Genomic DNA, 21,657 nt, shown 5'->3' on the forward strand with positions numbered 1-21,657 from the left:
CTCTGCTCTACACTACTCTTCTCTGCCCTACCCTAATCTTCTCTGCCCTACCCTACCCTGCTCTGTACCCCCTACCCTACTCTGCTCTGCCCTACCCTACTACTCTTCTCTGCCCTACCCTACTCTGCTCTGCCCCCTCTCTGCCCTACCTGCTCTGCTATGCCCTACACTACTCTTCTCTGCCCTACACTACTCTTCTCTGCCCTACACTACTCTTCTCTGCCCTACCCTGCTCTCTTCTCTGCCCTACCCTACTCTTCTCTGCCCTACCCTACTCTTCTCTGCCCTACCCTACTCTTCTCTGCCCTACCCTACTCTGCTCTGCCCTGCCTGCTCTGCCCTACTCTTCTCTGCCCTACCCTACTCTGCTCTGCTCTACCCTACTCTTCTCTGCCCTACCCTAATCTTCTCTGCCCTACCCTACTCTGCTCTGCCCTACCCTGCTCTGCTCTACACTACTCTTCTCTGCCCCTACCCTACTCTGCTCTCTCTGCCCTACCCTACTCTTCTCTGCCCTACCCTACTCTTCTCTGCCCTACCCTACTCTTCTCTGCCCTACCCTGCCCTGCCCTCTGCCCTGCCCTACTCTGCTCTGCCCTGCCCTACTCTGTTCTGCCCTCTGTTCCCTACACTACTCTTCTCTGCCCTACTGCCCTACTCTGCCCTACTCTTCTCTGCCCTACCCTACTCTGCTCTGCCCTACTCTGCTCTGCCCTACTCTGCTCTGCCCCTTCTCTGCCCTACTATGCTCTGCCCTACCCTTCTCTGCCCTACCCTTCTCTGCCCTACTCTGCTTTGCCCCCCTACCCTGCTCCACTCTGTTCTGCCCTACCCTGTTCTGCTTACTCTGTTCTGCCCTACCCTGTTCTGCTCCCCTCGGCGGGGTTGTAAAACAACCGGATACACCGGCTTTTCAGGGGAAATGGAAAGAGAGCATGTGATACTTTTGGACAAGGAGACACGGCCATCTTAACTCCTCCTCCACATTTACTGGATTGGTTGAACAGTGGAAAAGAGCCCCCCCCACAAACACAACAGGAAGAAAGGAAAGCTGCTCCGGCATGCAACGTGAAGTTACAAACCTACAGATCTGAAGTTGCAGGAATAATAGTACGCAGCATGCACAGTAATAATATATAATATAATATCACTATTTCCACTGTGAAACAAAACATTCAAAATGTTCCAATATCTAGGCTATAATAACAAGACCATGGTTTGTCATGTACTCCAACAGCATGGTACTGGAACGTTCTAAAGATTGTTTAAAACACCTCTGGACATAAAATTATACGGACTCGACACACCCACACACTGCTGCGACTCTGTTTATCTTATATCTTGTTTGCCTTGTCACCTTCCCCCTATACATATCTACCTCCATCACTCCAGTATCCCTGTCTCCTTCCCCCTATACATATCTACCTCCATCACTCCAGTATCCCTGTCTCCTTCCCCCTATACATATCTACCTCCATCACTCCAGTATCCCTGTCTCCTTCCCCCTATACATATCTACCTCCATCACTCCAGTATCCCTGTCTCCTTCCCCCTATACATATCTACCTCCATCACTCCAGTATCCCTGTCCCTTCCCCTATACATATCTACCTCCATCACTCCAGTATCCCTGTCCCCTTCCCCTATACATATCTACCTCCATCACTCCAGTATCCCTGTCCCCTTCCCCCTATACATATCTACCTCCATCACTCCAGTATCCCTGTCTCCTTCCCCCTATACATATCTACCTCCATCACTCCAGTATCCCTGTCTCCTTCCCCTATACATATCTACCTCCATCACTCCAGTATCCCTGTCCCCTTCCTATACATATCTACCTCTATCACTCCAGTATCCCTGTCTCCTTCCCCTATACATATCTACCTCCATCACTCCAGTATCCCTGTCCCTTCCCCTATACATATCTACCTCTATCACTCCAGTATCCCTGTCTCCTTCCCCCTATACATATCTACCTCCATCACTCCAGTATCCCTGTCTCCTTCCCTCTATACATATCTACCTCCATCACTCCAGTATCCCTGTATCCTTCACCCTATACATATCTACCTCCATCACTCCAGTATCCCTGTCTCTTTCCCCCTATACATATCTACCTCCATCACTCCAGTATCCCTGTCTCCTTCCCCCTATACATATCTACCTCCATCACTCCAGTATCCCTGTCTCCTTCCCCCTATACATATCTACCTCCATCACTCCAGTATCCCTGTATCCTTCACCCTATACATATCTACCTCCATCACTCCAGTATCCCTGTCTCTTTCCCCCTATACATATCTACCTCCATCACTCCAGTATCCCTGTCTCCTTCCCCCTATACATATCTACCTCCATCCCTCCAGTATCCCTGTCTCCTTCCCCTATACATATCTACCTCCATTACTCCATTACTCCAGTATCCCTGTATCCTTCACCCTATACATATCTACCTCCATCCCTCCAGTATCCTGTCTCCTTCCCCCTATACATATCTACCTCCATCACTCCAGTATCCCTGTCTCCTTCCCCTATACATATCTACCACTACAGTATCCCTGTCACCTTCCCCCTATACATATCTACCTCCATTACTCCAGTATCCCTGTCTCCTATACATATCTACCTCCATTACTCCAGTATCCCTGTCTCCTTACCCCTATACATATCTACCTCCATCACTCCAGTATCCTTGTCTCCTATACATATCTACCTCCATTACTCCAGTATCCCTGTCTCCTTACCCCTATACATATCTACCTCCATCACTCCAGTATCCCTGTCACCTTCCCCCTATACATATCTACCTCTATCACTCCAGTATCCCTGTCACCTTCCCCCTATACATATCTACCTCCATCACTCCAGTATCCCTGTCTCCTTCCCCCTATACATATCTACCTCCATCACTCCAGTATCCCTGTCCCCTTACCCCTATACATATCTACCTCCATTACTCCAGTATCCCTGTCACCTTCCCCCTATACATATCTACCTCCATCACTCCAGTATCCCTGTATCCTTCCCCCTATACATATCTACCTCCATCCCTCCAGTATCCCTGTCTCCTTCCCCCTATACATATCTACCTCCATCACTCCAGTATCCCTGTCTCCTTCCCCCTATACATATCTACCTCCATCACTCCAATATCCCTGTCTCCTTCCCCCTATACATATCTACCTCCATCACTCCAGTATCCCTGTCTCCTTACCCCTATACATATCTACCTCCATTACTCCAGTATCCCTGTCTCCTTCCCCCTATACATATCTACCTCCATCACTCCAGTATCCCTGTCTCCTTCCCCCTATACATATCTACCTCCATCACTCCAATATCCCTGTCTCCTTCCCCCTATACATATCTACCTCCATCACTCCAGTATCCCTGTACATGTTAATATGGTACTGGAAATGACTCTGGAACTGACCCTGGAACTGGTACTGACCCTGGAACTGACCCTGGAACTGAAAGACCATGGAACTGACCCTGGAACTACCCCTGGAACTGCCCCTGAACTGCCCCTGGAACTGACCCTGGAACTACCCCTGGAACTGCCCCTGACCCTAGAACTGCCCCTGACCCTGGAACTGCCCCTGGAACTGCCCCTGGAACTGACCCTGGAACTACCCCTGGAATTGCCCCTGGAACTGACCCTGGAACTGCCCCTGACCCTAGAACTGCCCCTGACCCTGGAACTGCCCCTGGAACTGCCCCTGGAACTACCCCTGGAACTGCCCCTGGAACTACCCCTGGAACTGGAACTGACCCTGAAACTGCCCCTGACCCTAGAACTGCCCCTGACACTGGAACTGCCCCTGACACTGGAACTGCCCCTGGAACTGTACATAGCTTACTTACTTTATTGTATTCTCTTCTTATATCTATCTATTCATCCTGTGTTTTTTTGTTCGACTTTACTTTTCATAAATGTTTTATAGTATTCCTAAAACATTTGATCACATGACTAACCTACAGCTCCTCTCTGTTAGTGGAGGCTCTAACATGACTAACCTACAGCTCCTCTCTGTTTAGTGGAGGCTCCAACATGACTAACCGACAGCTCCTCTCTGTTAGTGGAGGCTCTAACATGACTAACCTACAGCTCCTCTCTGTTAGTGGAGGCTCCAACATGACTAACCGACAGCTCCTCTCTGTTAGTGGAGGCTCCAACATGACTAACCTACAGCTCCTCTGTTAGTGGAGGCTCTAACATGACTAACCTACAGCTCCTCTCTGTTAGTGGAGGCTCCAACATGACTAACCTACAGCTCCTCTCTGTTAGTGGAGGCTCTAACATGACTAACCTACAGCTCCTCTCTGTTAGTGGAGGCTCTAACATGACTAACCTACAGCTCCTCTCTGTTAGTGGAGGCTCCAACATGACTAACCTACAGCTCCTCTCTGTTAGTGGAGGCTCCAACATGACTAACCTACAGCTCCTCTCTGTTAGTGGAGGCTCTAACATGACTAACCTACAGCTCCTCTCTGTTAGTGGAGGCTCCAACATGACTAACCGACAGCTCCTCTCTGTTTAGTGGAGGCTCCAACATGACTAACCTACAGCTCCTCTCTGTTAGTGGAGGCTCCAACATGACTAACCGACAGCTCCTCTCTGTTAGTGGAGGCTCTAACATGACTAACCTACAGCTCCTCTCTGTTAGTGGAGGCTCTAACATGACTAACCTACAGCTCCTCTCTGTTAGTGGAGGCTCTAACATGACTAACCTACAGCTCCTCTCTGTTAGTGGAGGCTCTAACATGACTAACCTACAGCTCCTCTCTGTTAGTGGAGGCTCCAACATGACTAACCTACAGCTCCTCTCTGTTAGTGGAGGCTCCAACATGACTAACCTACAGCTCCTCTCTGTTAGTGGAGGCTCCAACATGACTAACCTACAGCTCCTCTCTGTTAGTGGAGGCTCCAACATGACTAACCGACAGCTCCTCTCTGTTAGTGGAGGCTCCAACATGACTAACCTACAGCTCCTCTCTGTTAGTGGAGGCTCTAACATGACTAACCGACAGCTCCTCTCTGTTAGTGGGGGCTCCAACATGACTAACCTACAGCTCCTCTCTGTTAGTGGAGGCTCCAACATGACTAACCTACAGCTCCTCTCTGTACGTGGAGGCTCTAACATGACTAACCTACAGCTCCTCTCTGTTAGTGGAGGCTCCAACATGACTAACCTACAGCTCCTCTCTGTTAGTGGAGGCTCCAACATGACTAACCTACAGCTCCTCTCTGTTAGTGGAGGCTCCAACATGACTAACCTACAGCTCCTCTCTGTTAGTGGAGGCTCCAACATGACTAACCTACAGCTCCTCTCTGTTAGTGGAGGCTCCAACATGACTAACCTACAGCTCCTCTCTGTTAGTGGAGGCTCCAACATGACTAACCGACAGCTCCTCTCTGTTAGTGGAGGCTCCAACATGACTAACCGACAGCTCCTCTCTGTTAGTGGAGGCTCCAACATGACTAACCGACAGCTCCTCTCTGTTAGTGGAGGCTCCAACATGACTAACCTACAGCTCCTCTCTGTTAGTGGAGGCTCCAACATGACTAACCGACAGCTCCTCTCTGTTAGTGGAGGCTCCAACATGACTAACCTACAGCTCCTCTCTGTTAGTGGAGGCTCCAACATGACTAACCTACAGCTCCTCTCTGTTAGTGGAGGCTCCAACATGACTAACCGACAGCTCCTCTCTCATCCCTGTTATGAGCTGTTAGTGGAGGCTCCAACATGACTAACCTACAGCTCCTCTCTGTTAGTGGAGGCTCCAACATGACTAACCTACAGCTCCTCTCTGTTAGTGGAGGCTCCAACATGACTAACCTACAGCTCCTCTCTGTTAGTGGAGGCTCCAACATGACTAACCTACAGCTCCTCTCTGTTAGTGGAGGCTCCAACATGACTAACCGACAGCTCCTCTCTCATCCCTGTTATGAGCTGTTAGTGGAGGCTCCAACATGACTAACCTACAGCTCCTCTCTGTTAGTGGAGGCTCCAACATGACTAACCTACAGCTCCTCTCTGTTAGTGGAGGCTCCAACATGACTAACCGACAGCTCCTCTCTGTTAGTGGAGGCTCCAACATGACTAACCTACAGCTCCTCTCTGTTAGTGGAGGCTCTAACATGACTAACCTACAGCTCCTCTCTGTTAGTGGAGGCTCCAACATGACTAACCTACAGCTCCTCTCTGTTAGTGGAGGCTCCAACATGACTAACCTACAGCTCCTCTCTGTTAGTGGAGGCTCCAACATGACTAACCGACAGCTCCTCTCTGTTAGTGGAGGCTCTAACATGACTAACCTACAGCTCCTCTCTGTTAGTGGAGGCTCCAACATGACTAACCTACAGCTCCTCTCTGTTAGTGGAGGCTCCAACATGACTAACCTACAGCTCCTCTGTTAGTGGAGGCTCTAACATGACTAACCTACAGCTCCTCTCTGTTAGTGGGGGCTCTAACATGACTAACCTACAGCTCCTCTCTGTTAGTGGAGGCTCCAACATGACTAACCTACAGCTCCTCTCTGTTAGTGGAGGCTCCAACATGACTAACCTACAGCTCCTCTCTGTTAGTGGAGGCTCCAACATGACTAACCGACAGCTCCTCTCTGTTAGTGGAGGCTCCAACATGACTAACCGACAGCTCCTCTCTGTTAGTGGAGGCTCCAACATGACTAACCTACAGCTCCTCTCTGTTAGTGGAGGCTCCAACATGACTAACCTACAGCTCCTCTCTGTTAGTGGAGGCTCCAACATGACTAACCTACAGCTCCTCTCTGTTAGTGGAGGCTCCAACATGACTAACCTACAGCTCCTCTCTGTTAGTGGGGGCTCCAACATGACTAACCTACAGCTCCTCTCTGTTAGTGGGGGCTCCAACATGACTAACCGACAGCTCCTCTCTGTTAGTGGAGGCTCCAACATGACTAACCTACAGCTCCTCTCTGTCAGTGGAGGCTCCAACATGACTAACCTACAGCTCCTCTCTGTTAGTGGAGGCTCTAACATGACTAACCTACAGCTCCTCTCTGTTAGTGGAGGCTCCAACATGACTAACCGACAGCTCCTCTCTGTTAGTGGAGGCTCTAACATGACTAACCTACAGCTCCTCTCTGTTAGTGGAGGCTCCAACATGACTAACCGACAGCTCCTCTCTGTTAGTGGAGGCTCTAACATGACTAACCTACAGCTCCTCTCTGTTAGTGGAGGCTCCAACATGACTAACCTACAGCTCCTCTCTGTTAGTGGAGGCTCCAACATGACTAACCGACAGCTCCTCTCTGTTAGTGGAGGCTCTAACATGACTAACCGACAGCTCCTCTCTGTTAGTGGAGGCTCCAACATGACTAACCGACAGCTCCTCTCTGTTAGTGGAGGCTCCAACATGACTAACCGACAGCTCCTCTCTGTTAGTGGAGGCTCCAACATGACTAACCTACAGCTCCTCTCTGTTAGTGGAGGCTCCAACATGACTAACCTACAGCTCCTCTCTGTTAGTGGAGGCTCCAACATGACTAACCTACAGCTCCTCTCTGTTAGTGGAGGGAGGCTCCAACATGACTAACCTACAGCTCCTCTCTGTTAGTGGAGGCTCCAACATGACTAACCGACAGCTCCTCTCTGTTAGTGGAGGCTCCAACATGACTAACCTACAGCTCCTCTCTGTTAGTGGAGGCTCCAACATGACTAACCTACAGCTCCTCTCTGTTAGTGGAGGCTCCAACATGACTAACCTACAGCTCCTCTCTGTTAGTGGAGGCTCCAACATGACTAACCTACAGCTCCTCTCTGTTAGTGGAGGCTCCAACATGACTAACCTACAGCTCCTCTCTGTTAGTGGAGGCTCTAACATGACTAACCTACAGCTCCTCTCTGTTAGTGGAGGCTCCAACATGACTAACCTACAGCTCCTCTCTGTTAGTGGAGGCTCCAACATGACTAACCTACAGCTCCTCTCTGTTAGTGGAGGCTCCAACATGACTAACCTACAGCTCCTCTCTGTTAGTGGAGGCTCCAACATGACTAACCTACAGCTCCTCTCTGTTAGTGGAGGCTCTAACATGACTAACCTACAGCTCCTCTCTGTTAGTGGAGGCTCCAACATGACTAACCTACAGCTCCTCTCTGTTAGTGGAGGCTCCAACATGACTAACCTACAGCTCCTCTCTGTTAGTGGAGGCTCTAACATGACTAACCGACAGCTCCTCTCTGTTAGTGGAGGCTCTAACATGACTAACCTACAGCTCCTCTCTGTTAGTGGAGGCTCTAACATGACTAACCTACAGCTCCTCTCTGTTAGTGGAGGCTCCAACATGACTAACCTACAGCTCCTCTCTGTTAGTGGAGGCTCCAACATGACTAACCTACAGCTCCTCTCTGTTAGTGGAGGCTCCAACATGACTAACCTACAGCTCCTCTCTGTTATAGTGGAGGCTCCAACATGACTAACCTACAGCTCCTCTCTGTTATAGTGGAGGCTCCAACATGACTAACCTACAGCTCCTCTCTGTTATAGTGGAGGCTCCAACATGACTAACCTACAGCTCCTCTCTGTTATAGTGGAGGCTCCAACATGACTAACCTACAGCTCCTCTCTGTTATAGTGGAGGCTCCAACATGACTAACCTACAGCTCCTCTCTGTTAGTGGAGGCTCCAACATGACTAACCTACAGCTCCTCTCTGTTAGTGGAGGCTCCAACATGACTAACCGACAGCTCCTCTCTGTTAGTGGAGGCTCCAACATGACTAACCTACAGCTCCTCTCTGTTAGTGGAGGCTCCAACATGACTAACCTACAGCTCCTCTCTGTTAGTGGAGGCTCTAACATGACTAACCTACAGCTCCTCTCTGTTAGTGGAGGCTCTAACATGACTAACCTACAGCTCCTCTCTGTTAGTGGAGGCTCTAACATGACTAACCTACAGCTCCTCTCTGTTAGTGGAGGCTCCAACATGACTAATGACAGCTCCTCTCTGTTAGTGGAGGCTCCAACATGACTAACCTACAGCTCCCTCTCTGTTAGTGGAGGCTCCAACATGACTAACCTACAGCTCCTCTCTGTTAGTGGAGGCTCCAACATGACTAACCTACAGCTCCTCTCTGTTAGTGGAGGCTCCAACATGACTAACCTACAGCTCCTCTCTGTTAGTGGAGGCTCCAACATGACTAACCTACAGCTCCTCTCTGTTATAGTGGAGGCTCCAACATGACTAACCTACAGCTCCTCTCTGTTATAGTGGAGGCTCCAACATGACTAACCTACAGCTCCTCTCTGTTATAGTGGAGGCTCCAACATGACTAACCTACAGCTCCTCTCTGTATAGTGGAGGCTCCAACATGACTAACCTACAGCTCCTCTCTGTTAGTGGAGGCTCCAACATGACTAACCTGACTAACAGCTCCTCTCTGTTAGTGGAGGCTCCAACATGACTAACCTACAGCTCCTCTCTGTTAGTGGAGGCTCCAACATGACTAACCTGGAGGCTCCAACAGCTCCTCTCTGTTAGTGGAGGCTCCAACATGACTAACCTACAGCTCCTCTCTGTTAGTGGAGGCTCCAACATGACTAACCGACAGCTCCTCTCTGTTAGTGGAGGCTCCAACATGACTAACCGACAGCTCCTCTCTGTTAGTGGAGGCTCCAACATGACTAACCTACAGCTCCTCTCTGTTAGTGGAGGCTCCAACATGACTAACCTACAGCTCCTCTCTGTTAGTGGAGGCTCCAACATGACTAACCTACAGCTCCTCTCTGTTAGTGGAGGCTCTAACATGACTAACCTACAGCTCCTCTCTGTTAGTGGGGCTCCAACATGACTAACCTACAGCTCCTCTCTGTTAGTGGAGGCTCCAACATGACTAACCTACAGCTCCTCTCTGTTAGTGGAGGCTCTAACATGACTAACCTACAGCTCCTCTCTGTTAGTGGAGGCTCCAACATGACTAACCTACAGCTCCTCTCTGTTAGTGGAGGCTCCAACATGACTAACCGACAGCTCCTCTCTGTTAGTGGAGGCTCCAACATGACTAACCTACAGCTCCTCTCTGTTAGTGGAGGCTCCAACATGACTAACCGACAGCTCCTCTCTGTTAGTGGGGCTCCAACATGACTAACCGACAGCTCCTCTCTGTTAGTGGAGGCTCCAACATGACTAACCTACAGCTAACATGACTAACCGACAGCTCCTGTTAGTGGAGGCTCTAACATGACTAACCGACAGCTCCTCTCTGTTAGTGGAGGCTCCAACATGACTAACCTACAGCTCCTCTCTGTTAGTGGAGGCTCCAACATGACTAACCTACAGCTCCTCTCTGTTAGTGGAGGCTCCAACATGACTAACCTACAGCTCCTCTCTGTTAGTGGAGGCTCCAACATGACTAACCGACAGCTCCTCTCTGTTAGTGGAGGCTCCAACATGACTAACCTACAGCTCCTCTCTGTTATAGTGGAGGCTCCAACATGACTAACCTACAGCTCCTCTCTGTTAGTGGAGGCTCCAACATGACTAACCTACAGCTCCTCTCTGTTAGTGGAGGCTCCAACATGACTAACCTACAGCTCCTCTCTGTTAGTGGAGGCTCCAACATGACTAACCTACAGCTCCTCTCTGTTAGTGGAGGCTCCAACATGACTAACCTACAGCTCCTCTCTGTTAGTGGAGGCTCCAACATGACTAACCTACAGCTCCTCTCTGTTAGTGGAGGCTCTAACATGACTAACCTACAGCTCCTCTCTGTTAGTGGAGGCTCTAACATGACTAACCTACAGCTCCTCTCTGTTAGTGGAGGCTCCAACATGACTAACCTACAGCTCCTCTCTGTTAGTGGAGGCTCCAACATGACTAACCGACAGCTCCTCTCTGTTAGTGGAGGCTCCAACATGACTAACCGACAGCTCCTCTCTCATCCCTGTTATGAGCTGTTAGTGGAGGCTCTAACATGACTAACCGACAGCTCCTCTCTGTCAGTGGAGGCTCCAACATGACTAACCGACAGCTCCTCTCTGTTAGTGGAGGCTCCAACATGACTAACCGACAGCTCCTCTCTGTTAGTGGAGGCTCCAACATGACTAACCTACAGCTCCTCTCTGTTAGTGGAGGCTCTAACATGACTAACCTACAGCTCCTCTCTGTTTAGTGGAGGCTCCAACATGACTAACCGACAGCTCCTCTCTGTTAGTGGAGGCTCTAACATGACTAACCTACAGCTCCTCTCTGTTAGTGGAGGCTCCAACATGACTAACCGACAGCTCCTCTCTGTTAGTGGAGGCTCCAACATGACTAACCTACAGCTCCTCTCTGTTAGTGGAGGCTCCAACATGACTAACCTACAGCTCCTCTCTGTTAGTGGAGGCTCCAACATGACTAACCTACAGCTCCTCTCTGTTAGTGGAGGCTCTAACATGACTAACCTACAGCTCCTCTCTGTTAGTGGAGGCTCCAACATGACTAACCTACAGCTCCTCTCTGTTAGTGGAGGCTCCAACATGACTAACCTACAGCTCCTCTCTGTTAGTGGAGGCTCCAACATGACTAACCTACAGCTCCTCTCTGTTAGTGGAGGCTCCAACATGACTAACCTACAGCTCCTCTCTGTTAGTGGAGGCTCCAACATGACTAACCTACAGCTCCTCTCTGTTAGTGGAGGCTCCAACATGACTAACCTACAGCTCCTCTCTGTTAGTGGAGGCTCCAACATGACTAACCTACAGCTCCTCTCTGTTAGTGGAGGCTCCAACATGACTAACCTACAGCTCCTCTCTGTTAGTGGAGGCTCCAACATGAGGTAACCTACAGCTCCTCTCTGTTAGTGGAGGCTCTAACATGACTAACCTACAGCTCCTCTCTGTTAGTGGAGGCTCCAACATGACTAACCTACAGCTCCTCTCTGTTATAGTGGAGGCTCCAACATGACTAACCGACAGCTCCTCTCTGTTAGTGGAGGCTCCAACATGACTAACCTACAGCTCCTCTCTGTTAGTGGAGGCTCCAACATGACTAACCTACAGCTCCTCTCTGTTAGTGGAGGCTCCAACATGACTAACCTACAGCTCCTCTCTGTTAGTGGAGGCTCCAACATGACTAACCTACAGCTCCTCTCTGTTAGTGGAGGCTCCAACATGACTAACCTACAGCTCCTCTCTGTTAGTGGAGGCTCCAACATGACTAACCTACAGCTCCTCTCTGTTAGTGGAGGCTCCAACATGACTAACCTACAGCTCCTCTCTGTTAGTGGAGGCTCTAACATGACTAACCTACAGCTCCTCTCTGTTAGTGGAGGCTCCAACATGACTAACCTACAGCTCCTCTCTGTTTAGTGGAGGCTCCAACATGACTAACCTACAGCTCCTCTCTGTTAGTGGAGGCTCCAACATGACTAACCGACAGCTCCTCTCTGTTAGTGGAGGCTCCAACATGACTAACCTACAGCTCCTCTCTGTTTAGTGGAGGCTACATGACTAACCTACAGCTCCTCTCTGTTAGTGGAGGCTCCAACATGACTAACCTACAGCTCCTCTCTGTTAGTGGAGGCTCTAACATGACTAACCGACAGCTCCTCTCTGTTAGTGGAGGCTCCAACATGACTAACCTACAGCTCCTCTCTGTTAGTGGGGGCTCCAACATGACTAACCTACAGCTCCTCTCTGTTAGTGGAGGCTCCAACATGACTAACCTACAGCTCCTCTCTGTTAGTGGAGGCTCCAACATGACTAACCTACAGCTCCTCTCTGTTAGTGGAGGCTCCAACATGACTAACCTACAGCTCCTCTCTGTTAGTGGAGGCTCTAACATGACTAACCTACAGCTCCTCTCTGTTAGTGGAGGCTCTAACATGACTAACCGACAGCTCCTCTCTGTTAGTGGAGGCTCCAACATGACTAACCGACAGCTCCTCTCTGTTAGTGGAGGCTCCAACATGACTAACCTACAGCTCCTCTCTGTTAGTGGAGGCTCCAACATGACTAACCGACAGCTCCTCTCTGTTAGTGGAGGCTCCAACATGACTAACCGACAGCTCCTCTCTGTTAGTGGAGGCTCCAACATGACTAACCTACAGCTCCTCTCTGTTAGTGGAGGCTCCAACATGACTAACCTACAGCTCCTCTCTGTTAGTGGAGGCTCCAACATGACTAACCGACAGCTCCTCTCTGTTAGTGGAGGCTCCAACATGACTAACCTACAGCTCCTCTCTGTTAGTGGAGGCTCCAACATGACTAACCGACAGCTCCTCTCTGTTTAGTGGAGGCTCCAACATGACTAACCGACAGCTCCTCTCTGTTAGTGGAGGCTCCAACATGACTAACCGACAGCTCCTCTCTGTTTAGTGGAGGCTCCAACATGACTAACCGACAGCTCCTCTCTGTTAGTGGAGGCTCTAACATGACTAACCTACAGCTCCTCTCTGTTAGTGGAGGCTCCAACATGACTAACCTACAGCTCCTCTCTGTTAGTGGAGGCTCCAACATGACTAACCGACAGCTCCTCTCTGTTAGTGGAGGCTCTAACATGACTAACCGACAGCTCCTCTCTGTTAGTGGAGGCTCCAACATGACTAACCGACAGCTCCTCTCTGTTTAGTGGAGGCTCCAACTGCTGCTGTAAAATAACACCATCACGCTCCACATCTCTGACTGTTGAATCTAAATGGAATCTGCGGTTGAGGCTCTGATCCTCTGGGAATTAGCAGTGTGTGACTGCCAGGGTTTATTTTAGTACCCCGTTTGGTTTGATCTGTATTGGAATGTGGCATAGTAGACGTCGTGGGATTGTGTAGGTAGAGTGTGTGCAGCAGGTTCGGTGTATATAATCACATTTAGTAGACGTAGTGGGATTGTGTAGGTAGAGTGTGTGCAGCACGTTCAGTGTATATAATCACATTTAGTAGACGTAGTGGGATTGTGTAGGTAGAGTGTGTGCAGCACGTTCGGTGTATATAATCACATTTAGTAGACGTCGTGGGATTGTGTAGGTAGAGTGTGTGCAGCAGGTTCGGTGTATATAATGGGACTTAACTGTGAAATGCTTGATCGTGAGCACTTCCCAACCATGATGAGTTTAAAAAATATATAGAATAATAAAAATACTAACACAAGAGGTATCAAATACACAAGAATGGAGCTATAAACAGGAAGTACCAGATCAATGTGGAGCTATATACAGGAAGTACCAGATCAATGTGGAGCTATATACAGGAAGTACCAGATCAATGTGGAGCTATATACAGGAAGTACCAGATCAATGTGGAGCTATATACAGGAAGTACCATATCAATGTGGAGCTATATACAGGAAGTACCAGATCAATGTGGAGCTATATACAGGAAGTACCAGATCAATGTGGAGCTATATACAGGAAGTACCAGATCAATGTGGAGCTATATACAGGAAGTACCAGATCAATGTGGAGCTATAAACAGGGAGTACCAGATCAATGTGGAGCTATATACAGGAAGTACCAGATCAATGTGAAGCTATATGCAGGAAGTACCAGATCAATGTGGAGCTATATACAGGAAGCATCAGTACCAGATCAATGTGGAGCTATATACAGGAAGCATCAGTACCAGATCAATGTGGAGCTATATACAGGAAGCATCAGTACCAGATCAATGTGGAGCTATATACAGGAAGTACCAGATCAATGTGGAGCTATATACAGGAAGTATCAGATCAATGTGGAGATATATACAGGAAGTACCAGATCAATGTGCAGCTATAGACAGGGAGTACCAGATCAATGTGGAGCTATATACAGGAAGTACCAGATCAATGTGGAGGATAGATAAGGTATTTGAGGTAGATATGTACATGAAGGCAGGGTAAAGTGACCAGGCATCAGGATAGATAATAATAAGGTATTTGAGGTAGATATGTACATGAAGGCAGGGTAAAGTGACTAGACATCAGTATAGATAATAATAAGGTATTTGAGGTAGATATGTACATGAAGGCAGGGTAAAGAGACCAGGCATCAGGATAGATAATAATAAGGTATTTGAGGTAGATATGAACATGTAGGCAGGGTAAAGTGACTAGACATCAGGATAGATAATAATAAGGTATTTGAGGTAGATATGTACATGAAGGCAGGGTAAAGTGACATCAGGATAGATAATAATAAGGTATTAGAGGTAGATATGTACATGAAGGCAGGGTAAAGTGACCAGTCATCAGGATAGATAATAATAAGGTATTTGAGGTAGATATGTACATGAAGGCAGGGTAAAGTGACCAGTCATCAGGATAGATAATAATAAGGTATTTGAGGTAGATATGTACATGAAGGCAGGGTAAAGTGACCAGTCATCAGGATAGATAATAATAAGGTATTTGAGGTAGATATGTACATGAAGGCAGGGTAAAGTGACCAGTCATCAGGATAGATAATAATAAGGTATTTGAGGTAGATATGTACATGAAGGCAGGGTAAAGTGACCAGTCATCAGGATAGATAATAATAAGGTATTTGAGGTAGATATGTACATGAAGGCAGGGTAAAGTGACTCGGCATCAGGATAGATAATAATGAGGTATTTGAGGTAGATATGTACATGAAGGCAGGGTAAAGTGACCAGTCATCAGGATAGCGTAAAGCATAAAATAAAGAACAGAGTAAAAAGTGTTTGTGTTGTCGGTATATGTGTGTGTTGTGTGGGACTCAGTAGTTCAGACCATCCTCTGACACCACGTGATATTGAAGTCCAGGATGTGATGTATTGGTATATACCCAGGCGGTGATGCAGCCAGTCAAGATGCTCTCGATGGTGCAGCTGTAAAACTTTTTGAGGATCTGAAGGCCCATGCCAAATATTTTCATTCTCCTAAGGGGGAAGCAGCTGTGTCTGTGTCGCGTGTGTGGATTGTTTGTCAGACAGAATATGTGTGTTAAGACTATGTCAAACTGTGAGCTCAGTGGGGCGGGCCCTGGTGAAGCCTGTGGCCTGAGTGACTCACCCAGAGGTACTGTACAGTCGTGGCCAAAAGTTTTGAGAATGACACAAAGTATGCTGCCTCAGTTTGTATGATGACAATTTGCATATACTCCAGAATGTTATGAAGAGTGATCAGATTAATTACAATTAATTGCAAAGTCCCTCTTTGCCATGCAAATGAACTAAACCCCCCCCCAAACCATTTCCACTGCATTTCAGCCCTGCCACAAAAGGACCAAAAGGACTCTGTCATGCTGATTGGGGGGGTGGTGCTTGGAATCATTGTTCTTCCTCTGTCAACCATGGTTACCTGCAAGGAAACACGTGCCATCATCATTGCTTTGCATAAAAAAGGCTTCACAGGCAAGGATATTGCTGCCAGTAAGATTGCACCTAAATCAACCATTTATCGGATCATCAAGAACTTCAAGGAGAGCGGTTCAATTGTTGTGAAGAAGGCTTCAGGGCGCCTCCTAAAGTTGATTCAGTTGCGGGATCGGGGCACCACCAGTACAGAGCTTGCTCAGGAATGGCAGCAGGCAGGTGTGAGTGCATCTGCACGCACAGTGAGGCGAAGACTTTTGGAGGATGGCCTGGTGTCAAGAAGGGCAGCAAAGAAGCCACTTTTCTCCAGGAAAAACATCAGGGACAGACTGATATTCTGCAAAAGGTACAGGGATTGGACTGCTGAGGACTGGGGTAAAGTCATTTTCTCTGATGAATCCCCTTTACGATTGTTTGGGGCGTCCGGAAAAAAGCTTGTCCGGAGAAGACAAGGTGAGCGCTACCATCAGTCCTGTGTCATGCCAACGGTAAAGCATCCTGAGACCATTCATGTGTGGGGTTGCTTCTCAGCCAAGGGAGTGGGCTCACTCACAATTTTGTCTAAGAACACAGCCCTGGATATAGAATGGTACCAACACATCCTCAGAGAGCAACTTCTCCCAACCATCCAGGAACAGTTTGGTGACGAACAATGCCTTTCCAGCATGATGGAGCACCTTGCCATAAAGCAAAAGTGATAACTAAGTGGCTAAGGGAACAAAATATTGATATTTTGGGTCCATGGCCAGGAAACTCCCCAGACCTTAATCCCATTGAGAACTTGTGGTCAATCCTCAAGAGGCGTGTGTACAAACAAAACCCCACAAATTCTGACAAACTCCAAGCATTGATTATGCAAGAATGGGCTGCCATCAGTCAGGATGTGGCCCAGAAGTTAATTGACATTATGCCAGGGCGGATTGCAGCGGTCTTGAAAAAGAAGGGTCAACACCGCAAAAAAGCCTTTTACACTTATGAAATGCTTGTAATTATACGTCAGTATCCATAGTAACATCTGACAAAAATATCTAAAGACACTGAAGCAGCAAACTTTGTGGAAATTAATATTTGTGTCATTCTCAAAACTTTTGGCCACGACTGTACATATGGGACATTACTGACAGCTCTCTTTAGAAACAACCAGAATCAGAGAGACATCCGTAAACAGAGAGAGCAGATCCTCTTCAACAGCAACGTCCAACCTGCTCAACGCAGTCAACAGTAAACCGTCTGTGTTGTTTTGGCACTAAATTCAGACTACTATACATCTAATCAGATACTCTAGTTCTCTCCTCAGTCAGTCCATAGCTTAGTCCAATGTGTCGGTACTCAACACCAGCTCAGTCAGTCCAATGTGTCGGTACTCAACACCAGCTCAGTCAGTCCAATGTGTCAGTACTCAACACCAGCCCAGTCAGTCCAATGTGTCGGTACTCAACACCAGCCCAGTCAGTCCAATGTGTCGGTACTCAACACCAGCCCAGTCAGTCCAATGTGTCAGTACTCAACACCAGCTCAGTCAGTCCAATGTGTCAGTACTCAACACCAGCCCAGTCAGTCCAATGGGTCAGTACTCAACACCAGCCGTCAGTCCAATGTGTCGGTACTCAACACTAGCCCAGTCAGTCCAATGTGTCGGTACTCAACACCAGCCCAGTCAGTCCAATGTGTCGGTACTCAACACCAGCCCAGTCAGACCAGAGGATGTTTTATTTCACAGCTCAGTGTTCTAGCCGTACGCTCTCTCCCTGCTCCAACAGGGATCACGACAATAGGAAGGTTGGTTACAATGTGCGCTGGGTTTGTGCGCGACGCAAACCCACCAAAGTATAACAACAGCAGGGTAAGAAAGGAAGGGGGCTAGCAGTTAATTAAGAACCAGGGTTTAATGGCAGGTAAGGACTTAACACCAGCAGACTGGCCAAGTCACTTCTCTGGATAACAGGCTGTTGAGAGGAGTTAAACTAAGTTGGCAAAGTAATTGTAAATTGGCAACGTTATTGTTGGCTACATTCCTTCAACCAAGTACTCTTTTAAGGCCTCTATCTGAATGGTTTTTATATTTTAGGTATTCAAAGTACGACAGAAAATAGCCACAATGCAAGTATAATTGAAGAGTATAGGATATAAGAAAACTTGGGTTTAGAGAAAATTAATATGTACTTGTGGAGAGTAAGGCTAGGTTCCATGTGAAACAAGGATGGCTAACTTACCTTCTGATATAGCGTGAGGTTTGATGACACAACAGGCACAGTCTGTGCAATTGGCCGTGTTAGCGGGACCATGGCCCGCTGTGGATGGGAAGAAAAACTCCAGCTCCTAAACAGAAGAACAAAGCATTACTCACTACTGGTGTCCCCCAGGGTTTGGTACTAGGTCCTCTATAATGTCTCACTACTGGTGTCCCCCAGGGCTTGGTACTAGGTCCTCTATAAGGTCTCACCACTGGTTTCCCCCAAGGCTTGGTACTAGGTCCTCTATAAGGTCTCACCACTGGTTTCCCCCAGGGCTTGGTACTAGGTCCTCTATAATGTCTCACTACTGGTGTCCCCCAGGGCTCTGCACTAGGTCCTTTATAATGTCTCAATACTGGTGTTCCCCATGGCTCTGTACTAGGTCTCAATAATGTATCTGTACTAGGTCCTCTCCTGTTCTCACTACTTGTGTCCCCCTGGGCTCTGCACAAGGTCCTCTATAATGTCTCACTACTGATGTCCCCCAGGGCTCAGTACTTCTCACTACTAGAATGACTTACTCTTGCTGCTGAAGCCAGTGAGTCAGACCCATGTCCAGCGTTTCTGGTGCCATCTGTGCCAAACTGAGCTCTCAGGCTTGGTGGGGCCTCTTTCCGTGCTACGCCCGAGTCAGTGGGGCCTAGAATCCTTCTCCACACTGACACTGCCTCGTCACCCATCAGCTCCATGGCAACCACGGGGCCAGAGGTCATAAACTGCACCAGGTTGCTAAAAAGAAACATTGTTTTATGCAAACTCCAATAAAAACAGTCAGAATAACACTTTCAGCAACATAACCTTTAATAGAATCTCCAATAAACTACTTATGAACTATTTCTACTCAGATGGTGTGGAATATGTAACTCAGACGGTGAGGAATATGTAACTCAGACGGTGAGGAATATGTAACTCAGATGGTGAGGAATATGTAACTCAGACGGTGAGGAATATGTAACTCAGACGGTGAGGAATATGTAACTCAGACGGTGAGGAATATGTTACTCAGACGGTGAGGAATATGTAACTCAGACGGTGAGGAATATGTAACTCAGACGGTGAGGAATATGTAACTCAGACGGTGAGGAATATGTAACTCAGACGGTGAGGAATATGTAACTCAGACGGTGAGGAATATGTAACTCAGACGGTGAGGAATATGTAACTCAGACGGTGAGGAATATGTAACTCAGACGGTGAGGAATATGTAATTGAAGGTCACATTTTTAAAGGTTAAGTACTACAGATCACCATCTGAGATTTTGAATTATTCAGTTGAAATGTGTAGGTGAAACTACTTCTAATTCTCTTGATTTACGGGAGGTGATTGTCCCTGTCAAGACTGTTGAAATGTCACCACAATGTCAGTGCAATACATGTCACATAGAGAGACTGCTAATAATGGTGGTTACTGGTTAGATGGCCCTTGGAGCCTCCTTGAAACATGCCCCTGGCCGCTCTGCTCACACAGAGAGAAGACAGGCTAATCATTTACACAGGAAGGACTCACTTGAAGAAAGACTTTGTCTGATGTTCAGTGTAAAAGTCTGCCGCCTGCTTCCTGTAAAGGAACCCATAAACACACAGGGTTAATGAGTGATCAGATTAAGTCAGGCGTTGACTCGATAGGGCTCTGGTCTATAGTAGTGCACTACATAGGGAATAGGGCTCTGGTCTAAAGTAGTGCACTACATAGGGAATAGGGCTCTGGTCTATAGTAGTGCACTACATAGGGAATAGGGCTCTGGTCTAAAGTAGTGCACTATATAGGGAATAGGGCTCTGGTCTAAAGTAGTGCACTACATAGGGAATAGGGCTCTGGTCTAAAGTAGTGCACTACATAGGGAATAGGGCTCTGGTCTATAGTAGTGCACTACATAGGGAATAGGGCTCTGGTCTATAGTAGTGCACTATATAGGGAATAGGGCTCTGGTCTAAAGTAGTGCACTACATAGGGAATAGGGCTCTGGTCTATAGTAGTGCACTACATAGGGAATAGGGCTCTGGTCTAAAGTAGTGCACTACATAGGGAATAGGGCTCTGGTCTAAAGTAGTGCACTACATAGGGAATAGGGCTCTGGTCTAAAGTAGTGCACTACATAGGGAATAGGGCTCTGGTCTAAAGTAGTGCACTATATAGGGAATAGGGCTCTGGTCTAAAGTAGTGCACTACATAGGGAATAGGGCTCTGGTCTATAGTAGTGCACTACATAGGGAATAGGGCTCTGGTCTAAAGTAGTGCACTACATAGGGAATAGGGCTCTGGTCTAAAGTTGTGCACTATGTAGGGAATAGGGCTCTGGTCTAAAGTAGTGCACTACATAGGGAATAGGGCTCTGGTCTAAAGTTGTGCACTATGTAGGGAATAGGGCTCTGGTCTAAAGTAGTGCACTACATAGGGGAATAGGGCTCTGGTCTAAAGTAGTGCACTATATAGGGAATAGGCTCTGGTCTAAAGTAGTGCACTACATAGGGAATAGGGCTCTGGTCTAAAGTAGTGCACTACATAGGGAATAGGGCTCTGGTCTAAAGTAGTGCACTACATAGGGAATAGGGCTCTGGTCTAAAGTAGTGCACTACATAGGGAATAGGGCTCTGGTCTAAAGTAGTGCACTACATAGGGAATAGGGCTCTGGTCTAATGTAGTGCACTATATAGGGAATAGGGCTCTGGTCTAAAGTAGTGCACTACATAGGGAATAGGGCTCTGGTCTAAAGTAGTGCACTACATAGGGAATAGGGCTCTGGTCTAAAGTTGTGCACTATGTAGGGAATAGGGCTCTGGTCTAAAGTAGTGCACTACATAGGGAATAGGGCTCTGGTCTAAAGTAGTGCACTACATAGGGAATAGGGCTCTGGTCTAAAGTAGTGCACTAAATAGGGGAATAGGGCTGCACTACATAGGGGAATAGGGCTCTGGTCTATAGTAGTGCACTACATAGGGAATAGGGCTCTGGTCTAAAGTAGTGCACTACGTAGGGGAATAGGGCTCTGATCTAAAGTAGTGCAGTACATAGGGAATATGGCTCTGGTCTAAAGTAGTGCACTACATAGGGGAATAGGGCTCTGGTCTAAAGTAGTGCACTACATAGGGGAATAGGGCTCTGGTCTAAAGTAGTGCACTACATAGGGGAATAGGGCTCTGGTCTATAG

The 21,657-nt window shown here is 47.8% G+C and overlaps 1 protein-coding gene and 1 long non-coding RNA gene across 3 annotated transcripts in view; both read right to left on the reverse strand.

The window, feature by feature from the left end:
- The window catches only part of nme7 (NME/NM23 family member 7), a 144,249-nt gene that overhangs the window by 77,027 nt on the left and 45,565 nt on the right, over nt 1-21,657 (reverse strand). Inside the window, 3 exon segments of the mRNA XM_052475674.1 lie at nt 18,488-18,593; nt 19,030-19,237; nt 20,016-20,066. Coding sequence (XP_052331634.1) covers nt 18,488-18,593; nt 19,030-19,237; nt 20,016-20,066 — 365 coding nt within the window.
- Nucleotides 1,063-3,502, reverse strand: LOC127910765 (uncharacterized). 2 transcript variants are annotated; one of them, XR_008076139.1, is made up of 3 exons: nt 3,281-3,502; nt 2,677-2,763; nt 1,063-1,566 (listed from the first exon to the last, which is right to left on the reverse strand). It is a non-coding gene; the product is annotated as an uncharacterized LOC127910765 (long non-coding RNA). The 2 variants fall into 2 exon arrangements; XR_008076140.1 differs by lacking the exon at nt 3,281-3,502 and adding an exon at nt 3,093-3,249.

The sequence above is a fragment of the Oncorhynchus keta genome, chromosome 22 (genome assembly GCF_023373465.1).
Source record: "Oncorhynchus keta strain PuntledgeMale-10-30-2019 chromosome 22, Oket_V2, whole genome shotgun sequence".
Lineage (NCBI taxonomy): Eukaryota > Metazoa > Chordata > Actinopteri > Salmoniformes > Salmonidae > Oncorhynchus > Oncorhynchus keta.